This window comes from Macrobrachium nipponense, chromosome 41 (assembly GCF_015104395.2).
Source record: "Macrobrachium nipponense isolate FS-2020 chromosome 41, ASM1510439v2, whole genome shotgun sequence".
Classification (NCBI taxonomy): domain Eukaryota; kingdom Metazoa; phylum Arthropoda; class Malacostraca; order Decapoda; family Palaemonidae; genus Macrobrachium; species Macrobrachium nipponense.
In genome coordinates, this window is record NC_061102.1 from 11,009,544 (window position 1) to 11,020,400 (window position 10,857).

Below are 10,857 nucleotides of genomic sequence, written 5' to 3' on the forward strand. Positions count from 1 at the left end.
AGCTCATATAAGCTTGTATTTACTTTGGATAAAAATCTTATTTTAATTTCAAAAATAGTTTATAAAGACTGTTTACATACAATCTCTCTCTTTCTCTCTCTCTCTCTCTTGGTGGCATAGTGAATAGTTAATGGAACTGTTCAAAATCCAGAATGACATTACAAGTATTATAATCACGTTACGCTAAATACAAATCAGACCATAAACATTGGATTTAAACTAGAAACTGAATAATTACCTATTCAGGCCATAGTAAGTATGGCCACGGGCTTTCTCTTGACTGTATAAAGTTGCAAGTCGTAAGACAAATGCAGTTTTGCAACCACGGGGACAATTCCAAATCCTGTTAGCCATTCTTGACTACTATGGGTTTCAGAGCCGATGGAATAAGGTGAATGGGTTTCTGTCTGGTGGATGGGCGGGGCAACATTTCGTAAAACGATGTTTACCTTGCTTACGTAATGAATGTTTTTCGACTCATGGCTCACAATCATTGGCCATGACGTCAGCTAGATCATTTTTACTCTATAAAAATTAAAACTATCGGGTTTAGGTTATTGATAATGCTGACAAAATTTGTGTGTAGTTGTAAAATATACATATGTCAACTTTCAGCTACATCCGAGGCTTTGATAAGGAGCAAAATCCAAAAACCCGTGTTATAGAGGCCCTGAATTTCATAGTAGGTCAGGTGCCTCTACAAGTTATTCAGCCAATTGTTATAATACTGAGGGTTCACGATGATATTAATCAGAAGTTTAAACGAGTCAAAAATTGCGCCGAAAATAGATCTTTTCCGGTGGGCTCGGTATAATGCTGCATGAGCCGCGGGCCATGCCGCCTTAAACCGCGGCCCGGTGGTAGCCCGTCGTACATCTTTGTCAGAAGCGCCATTATGAATTTAACCTTAAATAAAATGAAAACTACAGGGGCTAGAGGGCTTCAGTTTGGCAGGCTTGATGATTGGAGGGTGGATGATCAACACACCAATTTGCTGCCCTCTATCACCAATAGATTTTAAGATCTGAGGGGGGACAGAAAATGTACGGACGGATAGGCTAAGCCGGCACAATAGTTTTCTTTTGCAGAAAACTAAAAATACCCATAGTAACATGAGTCTTGGAACATATGTAGACATATATAAGTATAGTATATAGGTATATTATATATATATATATATATATATATATAGATATATAAAAGATATTATATGTATATATATAATATATATATAACATATATATGTGTGTGTGTGTGTTTGTGTGTACGCGCGCGCGCGTGTGTGTGTGTGTGTGTGTGTGTGTGTTTGAAGTGCTCCCATAAGCTATTCAGCCAATTATTGCAATTATATGAATTAGAAGTTTAAAGAATATTCAAAGTAGCAAGAGTTTTGAAATGGAGAAACAAATCGCAGTTATGTTAGGGTATATACATTCAACTATACGAACCCATACATAAATGTGGATTTGTTTCTATAATCAGAAGTTTCATACGTAAATGTATAGGGTGTCCATAAAATCCCAGTACCATTCTGAGTAATAAGTACTTGTAATGGTACTGGAACTTTATGGACACCCTGTATATTTTATACACGTGTATAATTGATTAATTATAGGTACATATAGGTCCGAGGGAACAGATAGGTATTCAGCCAGTCATATGGATAAGTGTTCATACTTAAATGAACTAGAAGTGTAATACGTAAGTGTATATTTTTTAGACAAGTGTATAACTTTGGGAAATAAAGTCTAAAGTCCTCTCTCTCTCTCTCTCTCTCTCTCTCTCTCTCTCTCTCTCTCTCTCTCTCTCTCTCTCTCTCTGGATTATCACATCTGAAAGCTATCCCAACGCCAACCCAACTTCCACGCACTAATCTCTCTCTCTCTCTCTCTCTCTCTCTCCTCTCTCTCTTCGAAACTGCAAGGGAATATTAATCAACAAACTTCAAGCAGCTATAAAACAGTTAATGACGGAAGTTTGTCAAGTAAAGACGATCTGGTTTCATAAAAGTAGAGGATAAAAAACTCCTAATGTTTAATGACCGTAGTTAGAGTTTTTTTCTTAAAACTCCTTTGAAAGGCAGTAGTTTTTTTTTTTTTTTTTTTTTTTTTTTTTTTTTTTTGTAACGGTGTCTTCCGCCGTCTGATGTGATAGGATCTTTTATTCCTTTTTTTTTTTAGCTTCTTTGTGAAAAAAAAAAAAAAAAATTTTTTTTTTTGGAAAAAGTTTTTTTTTATTAGGGTGATACTCAGATATGCATAAACTTTTGTCTGTTGAAAAAGTCATTTGTGATGAAGAATATCATTTTCTGTGCTATCTTTTTAATTTGAGAATTTCTAAATAAACTTTCTTCTGTTGAAAAAGTTATTTGTAATGAAGAATTTTCTGTTATATCTTTTCAATTTGAGAATTTCTGCATCAGTTTTTTTTCACTTGATATTCAGACATATATAAAGTTTCGTATTTTCTAAAATATCTTTCATAACGAAAAACATCCATTACATTGATGTATTTTGAATTTGAAGTGTTTCAACGTCAGCTGATTAATTAAGCCTTTATATACTCGTATTGCTTTTCCGATAACAATGATTACATTTTGACAACTAAAAAGATGCACATCATTTACACATGATCTGAGTTGCCCTTGTGTAATATTTTAATACTTGCTGGATGGCGTGTGCTATGCTGCGCGGGAACCCGGCACTGCCTGTCATGTTTCCCCTACCTACCCCAGGCGGACAAACAGTTTTGCATGAGGAGGATAGCTATTTCATGTCTCCCCTACCTACCCCGCCCTAACCTTGGCGGACAAACAGGTTTGTATGAGGAGGGTGGATGTGTCATGTCTCCACCACCCTCCCGATCACCTACATACCCTGCGGTACCCTGGGCGGATCAAACAGGTTTGCACGAGGAGGGTGGATGCATCATGTCTCCATCACCCTCCCGATCCCCTACCTACCCTGCCCCCACCCGTGGCGGACAAACAAGAGAGAGCCTCTGGGATTTTGTTATTATAGACTGTTGTGTAATACTGCTTAGTGGATGGTTGGATAAGGGCTGAAATTTGGTATGTTTGATGATTGTAAGGTGGACGATCAACACACCAATTTGCAGCCCTCTAGCCTCAGTGGTTCTTCAGATGTGAGGGCGGAGAGAAAAAAGTGCTGACGGACAAAATCTAAAACTTCAACGCTTAATAAGAAGACCCTAATTTTTGTGATTCCTTTGGAATCCCTCGATAAAAACTTTGAAGAAGATATCCAGGGAAAATTGGTTGCGTATCAACGGCGCCCTTTTTGAAGCTCATTCAAATGCATCAGGCAGCGTGGGCGTCTGCCAGCCTAGGCTTAACTTCAGTGAAAGCCTTTGAATTAGTCTTAATTTGCAGCCTTTATCAGGAGGGCCTTCAGAGAGAGAGAGAGAGAGAGAGGGGGGTGGGGGGAGGGAGAGGGGGGTGGAGACTCCCATATTCTACGGGTCTATGAATTCTCGTCACGTTTCTTCAAGAAGAAGTCCCGTGATTTCCCTCACGGGGAAGTTCATCAATTAGACATCAAGGCGTCGTTTCTAAACCCTCAACTTTACTCTTACGAGTCCGTTTGATTTTTCTAGCTTTTCTGTGAAAGAAAACTTTCGTGTCAGCTTCGTCAGTCCGTCTGCACTTTTTCTCTCCGCCCTCGGCTCTTAAAACCTCCTGAGGTTAGAGGGCTGCAAATTGGTATATCGAGCATCCACCTTACAATCATCAAACTCACCAAATTGCAGCCCTGTAGCGTTAGTAGTTTTTATTTTATCAAGGTTAAAGTTAGCGATGATGGTGCGTCTGGCTACGATATAGGACAGGCCACCACCGGGCGGCCGTTACAGTTATATCAGCCGCGGTCCATGCAGCACCATACCGAGACCACCGGAAGGTAGATCTGTTTTCGGTGGCCTTGATTATACGCTGTACAGAAAACTCGACTGCTTCGTCACATTTTTTAATGGTTGATTTTATAACTAATATAATCAGAAATGATAAAATCGTCTGCTAATTCATAATTGACAAATGAAGGATTCACACATAACGACAAAAGTCCATTTGAATGACTGATTATTTCGCTTGATTTGAAAAGAGGAAGTTGGAGCGGTTGGACAGCGAGGTCATTCGTCCCATTAAACAAAGGAGGTGATAGACAAGGATCTTAAGGAAAAAAAAGATAATAATTGCGCTGAGAAATAACAATCAGAGACGTTGGAAAGTAAGTTTGAAGGAATTAATACAAAATCAACAGAAATGAATCTAAGAAATACAAAGAACGTAAATATATCTCCCTCTGAGGAAATAAGATCAGAGCGCCTCAGTGGCTTGGTCGGTTTGGTCTTGGACTACCACCACGGTGGCCGCGAGTTCGATTCTCGGGCACCCCATTGAGGGTCAGAGATGTGTATTTCTGGTGATAGAAGTTCACTCTGGACGTGGTTCGGAAGTCACGTAAAGCCGTTGGACCCGTTGCTGAATAACCACTGGTTCCATGCAACGTAAAAACACCATATAAACAAACAAAGGACAGTTCTTTTACAAAGAACATTCGTCCCAGAAATCCAAAATGCACAAAAAAATAAAAATGTATCGGGGGTCCTACTCTGTTCTTGCTGTTTTAAGACTCAAGTTCGAACATTACGCTGCATAAACTCGACCAAATTGCTTTCTTGCCTTGAAGTTAAAAAAAGACATCGGAGGAACAAAGACCATGTTAGGGAAAAATTATGGAAAAAGACTTTCAAAATTTACATTTACTATTCTAATATATTTTATCATAGAATAACTGTGAAGATATAGCCAGGGGGTTTTCAGTATCTTAATCTGTGTAGTTGAAAACTGCCTTCTTTTTTTCTAATGCTTTCTTTTTGCAGGTGTTTGTAACACCTTTTGCAGCAGGATGTTAGTGGAAGGTTGGTTGTTTCTTAACGAATGATTGATGAGGAGAGAGAGAAAGAGAGAGAGAGAGAGAGATGCAGCAAGCTACTTTCGAGAACAAATTCCGAGTCTTAGTTTTGTTTTAGAGAGAGAGAGAGAGAGAGAGAGAGAGAGAGAGAGAAGCTACTTCGAGGACAAATTCCAGCCTCTAAGCTTTTAAAAAGATTTACAAGGAGTTACAAGGATTAGGATGTCTCAAAGAATTATTAGTCCATCCGAGGAGAAATCGTGTGCTCACTTAGAGGAGAGAGAGAGAGAGAGAGAGAGAGAGAACGCAGCACTTTACTTTCGAGAAAAAGATTCATGATCGATTATCGCCACAGCTTTTCATATATATATATATATATTATATATATATATATATATATATATATATATATATATATATATATATATTATATAGTAAATGTAACCGAGAGCTTTATAAACTTTTGGGAGGGGGGCGGGAGGGGGGAGGGTTGGAATTTCATTCTGAGGTGCCATTGCTGGTCTGGAAAAAGTTTGAATGTGGTCTGACCGATAACGAACTGCTTTTAAGGCGGGACATGGAAACGGCATTTGAGGTCATTCAGGATACGGCCAGGGGCAGAGGGGGAGGTCTTCTACTATATACGTTTCTTTGAAGTGCTGTGGATGATTCCTGTGGTGGTGATCGATCGTGAATTTGTTCTAGAAAGTAGGTTGGTGCCTGTGTTCTCTCTCTCTCTCTCTCTCTCTCTCTCTCTCTCTATATATATATATATATATATATATATGTTATATATATATATATATATATATATATAGAGAGAGAGAGAGAGAGGAGAGAGAGAGAGAGAGAGAGAGAGAGAGAGAGAACACAGGCACCAACCTACTTTCTAGAACAAATTCACGATCGATCACCACCACAGGAATCATCCACAGCACTCAAAGAAACGTATATAGTAGAAGACCTCCCCCTCTGCCCCTGGCCGTATCCTGAATGACCTCAAATGCCGTTTCCATGTCCCGCCTTAAAAGCAGTTCGTTATCGGTCAGACCACATTCAAACTTTTTCCAGACCAGCAATGGCACCTCAGAATGAAATTCCAACCCTCCCCCCTCCCGCCCCCCTCCCAAAAGTTATAAAGCTCTCGGTTAACGCATTATATAGTATATATATTATATATAACCTTTTTGGCAAGAGGTCGGTCAATTTCATGGGCGGCGCGGCACGTCTTAAAATTGGAACATGTTTTTGCTTTTTTTTTTTTTTTTTTTTACCTTTCGAGAAATATATATTCCTTTTTTTTTAAACTATAATAAACTTGCAACTGTGGCGACATTGCTTTGAAGATTGCGCAGCATAGTACATGAATTATAAACTCTTATGTTCATTCATATGTTTAGTTATTTTTGTGTCGAAGTTAAGGGCTCTTGATTTTTTTTTTTTTTTTGTTTTTTTTTTTTTTTTTTATGCGTCTCTCGCTAAATTTGAAAGCATTTCAAATGGCACCTGACACATGTGTCTTGTGCAGTCAGCTTTCGATTCTGTTAGCGAGTTACTATATATTTCATTGCTTTATTTATAAAAATATTTACTACACCCAAATGACGTTATATGAGTAAACGCAATATCATGTAGTAGGCACACTTGACCAATCAATCATTTAATATAACACAAAACCCAATATATTTATGACCTTAATTTGGATGTTGCATCAAGAATTGCAATGTATCTGTGTTGCCCAAGATGACCATAAGCCTTGCAACGCCAGTTTGCGTAGATGGATTAATTCCGTTGAAGGCGTTTCTGCGTGAAATTCGTTTGAGAGTAATCGTTTGAGAGTAACAGTTTGCTGTGAATAGTACCTTTGCAGGTTTATTTTGTCTCTGTGTTGCCCAAGACCTTAATGTTCAAGGCCTCCGATGAACCATAAGCCTTGCAACGCCAATTTACGTAAGTGAATTAATGAATTAAGTATGTTGAAGGCTTTTTTGCATGGAATTCATTAGAGCGTAATTTTTTTATCTATTATTTGAAAAATACATTAATACATCGATGCATTTATTATTAAGTCAGTCCATGTGAATATTACCTGGACAAGTTTGTTATAATAACGATACTTTCCATATCATTAACATTATCAAAATCTTTTACGCAAAGAATAATAATACCTCAGTATTACAATCCTACTCATTTTCCGAGTTAACCACCATCGGCTTGTTAGCAAACTTCGCCAAACTGGTTTTTGACACCTCACCGTGACCTTAGCCAGGCCTCGGGCAATCACGTGGTGCTCCCTGAGATTCTTTCTTTTACTCGAATTTTTGCTTAAAATGGGACTACTAACGCCATCTTATCGGCCACCTTTGGAAACTCTGAGAGTATCCTAATTCAGCTGAGAAGCTCTTGTAGTTTCGGCCAGGGAATGTTGAATACTAAATAAGTAAAAACAAGAACTTAACGTAAACTGTACTATATTCTTTAAGAACGTCAATATCATAAGGAAAAGTTATTTGGAATTCATTCACGATTGTAATGAGCAACAGAAAAGCGTTCATTTGGTATTTCACAATGACTGCTTTCGAAGACGGAGCCAGAATTACAAATGCAATACGAGATCGTGATATTTTCTACAAGATTGCAGACGCTTAAAGTACACTGATAATTAAGTAGAAATTATTTATTTAGGATTATTTATTACTTAGCATTAGTATATAGCACAGGAGGCACACATTTTAGGTAGGTTTATCGTCACCGGAATATTGCTAATGTTGGCTATCCTTATTCGTCAAGGACTTTCAAGGATAAACATTACGATTCTTTTACATTTAACTCAGACTAAATATCCTCAATAAATTATGCATGAAAAATAATTCCAGGACATTTCTTTTCATTTAAAATGTAGGTAATGCTGGTCACAGATAGTACTGCAGAATATTAGGGAATTAAATGACAAATGAAAGTGTCTGACATATCTTAAAAGAACGATAAACAGTCGCAGTCAACAGTAGAGACAGTGGTGTTCTTTTAGGCTAGATCAGAATCAGTGTTGTTTTAATTGATATCATATTACAGTAGACTATGATGAAGTTCAGACCAGTTAATTATTTTTTAATTGATATCATATTACAGTAGACTATGATGAAGTTCAGACCAGTTAATTATTCTTTAAGAAAATATGTATTTCTAAAAGCGTTGCCTAAACAAGAAAGGCAGTAGCCATTGAGAACAAATAGCAATAGAGTGTCTCTCTCTCTCTCTCTCTCTCTCTCTCTCTCTCTCTCTCTCTCTCTCTCTCTCTCTCTCTCTCTCTCCCCGCTAGTTCTCGATTACCTTTAAGTCAAGGCTCTAACTTTTTTCCGAGCCTTCATTCTTCTTCATTTATATTTCTGCTGGAGGAATTTCTCACATTTTATTTGCTAAGCCTCTGGGCTGTTGGGAGACCTTGGCTTAATATTACCTCTCAAGCAGATTCTTTCTGCTGTGTCGAGTTACAATGAGGTTTCTGTTTTGTGCTATATTTTTAGCTTTTATTTATAGGTCTTTGCAACACCCAAACAATGTTATAGAAGTCAACGCAATTTGATGTAATTGAATGTTTGTGATTATTCTATTGTATGCTAAGCATATTTATATTTCAGCAAATTATAAGAAATTGTTATTAATTTCACATTGCATGAACCAACTTATCTGTTTGCTTGTGAACGTGCCTACACCTGTCTGTCTGTCTGTCTCTCGTTACAGTTTTTGTGTCTGTATAACTTTTAAAACAACTTCCCTGTATGCTTTTGGCTAAGCATGTTTATATTGTTAGAAAATTATAAGAAACTAGTATTGTTTTCTCATTTGCGTATATCAAATTTAAATCAAATTTCATGTATGGTCGCCAGCGTTCCCCTATCTGTTCTGTCACTCTGTCTACCTGTCCGCCTCTCGTTCCAGTTGCTGTCTGTATTTTTCATTTCAAGTCCACCCCCACCCCCCACCTCTCTCTCTCTCTCTCTCTCACTCTCTCTCTCTTTCTCTCTCTCTCTCTCATTCTTTTTGCGAAAAGAACCCTTAACCTTATTTTCCAAAAACGACGTGATGAAATACTAAGAACGCCTTCCACTTTTCGAAATGAGCCCGGGGCGTCTTTTATCTTGCAGTGGAATTATTTCCTTTTTTTTTCATTTTCTTTTTTTTTATTTTCTTTTTATTCTCGTCTCGTAAATAGGAAGAGATGCAAGGAGGAGCCTCGCCTCTCTTCGCCGTGAACCAGCTCTCATTAATGTTTCACGACCTGGAGAAGAAGGGGAAAAAGGGGAAAAACAACTTCGGGAAAACTCACTAAGGGATGATTAAAGTTGAAATCCACTGCTCGGGGGTTTGTTTACTGATAAAAAGGGGTTGCTTGAACTTGTGACCTGAGGGTATGTCTTTATTGGCATAGGAAGCCTTGAGGCAAACGTTATGTACCCGTAGGTACTCTTCCAAAAACGGCCAGCAATCACGGACGAAATTTAATTGAAAGCTCGCTCAAAGGGAGTAAAGGGAAACATTAAGCCTTTTCTCTCTCTCTCTCTCTCTCTCTCTCTCTCTCTCTCTCTCTCCACACACACGTACCTCCCGGAGATGAAAATGTTTAGCTGAACTCTTCAACTCCCAAGAGGAAACAAATAAAGTCTTTTAAGGAATTTCTCGGCGCAGAAAGAACTACACACAACGAAAGAGGTTGGGGTCGTTAAAGTTCCTTCTTTACTGCTATCATCACTCTCTCTGAGAGAGAGAGAGAGAGAGAGAGAGAGAGAGAGAGAGAGAGAGAGAGAGAGAGAGAGAGAGAGAGAGAGAGAGAGAGAGAGAGAGAGAGGAAAATGATTAGGAAAGGAGATACGTTGCCATAAAAAATTCGCCAAAATAATTCAGCGATGTTCATACTTTCTGTATTTTGGTTCTCACGAACTTCCCATACTTGCATTGCCTGATATGTTTTTCATACAGTAAAAACATGTCATCAACGCATATTGTCGGCATATCGCAAACATGTAAATTAGTCGACGACCTTGAGTGGCTAATGAACCTTTGGTAAATGCTGGATAATCAAGTAAAGCACCTCTTAAGAACTGTCCCAATAAGTCATTGACTCGTGTTCAACCTTGGAAAGGGTGCGCCTTCATTACAGATAAACATGTCGTCAACACACGTTAGCAACGTATCACATACATGTCGCAAACATGTTGACAACTAGTCAAAAACCACGTCAGAACTAAATTTTGGAAAGTGCACCGGTTTAGAACTATCCCAACAAGTCTTTGACATGCACTTGATTTGTCTGTGACATGTAAGTGACAAGTTTCCCTAACTATCCCAGTAAGTCCTTGACATGTGTACAACTTGTCTATGATGTGTGGGCGACACGATTTCCTAATTATCCCAGTAAGTCCTTCAAGTAGCACAACTGTCTGTGACGTGTGGGCGACAAGTTGCCCTAACTATCCCAGTAAGTCCGTGACATGTGTACAACTTGTCTGTGATGTGTGGGCGACAAGTTGCCTTACGACTGGGAGTCAAAAGAGCAATGTGCTCATTCCATCCCTCTCCATCTTCCTCCTCCTCCTCCTCCTCCTCCTCCTCCTCCTCCTCCTCCTCCTCCTCCTCCTCCTCCTCCTCCATGCATCTCAGATGAAAGAAGGGTTGCATAAAAAGCTTTGCAGAGCAGTGCAGAGCAATGTGTGCTCTGCAAATGCAATCGGGAGAGCGATAAAGGAAGGCTATCATGCGATCTGGAGGCTGCAGAGTCAACAGCAGAGGGCGAAGTTAGCTCAGCCGAAAAAGACCAAAATCAAGTGGGTCGATCATTTGATTAATTGATTATTGGGATTTTTCTGGCGTCGCATCTACTAGGGTCACTGACGACACATTTTGATGGATTTGCTTTGTGTATTGCTTG

General features: G+C 38.8%; 1 protein-coding gene across 1 annotated transcript in view; it reads left to right on the forward strand.

Moving 5' to 3' along the window:
- The window catches only part of LOC135212415 (zinc finger CCHC domain-containing protein 10-like), a 55,193-nt gene extending 44,600 nt beyond the window's left edge, over nt 1–10,593 (forward strand). Inside the window, exon 3 of the mRNA XM_064245786.1 lies at nt 10,457–10,593. Coding sequence (XP_064101856.1) covers nt 10,457–10,593 — 137 coding nt within the window. The remainder of the gene's footprint in view (nt 1–10,456) is intronic.
- The last annotated feature ends 264 nt before the right edge of the window (nt 10,594–10,857 follow it).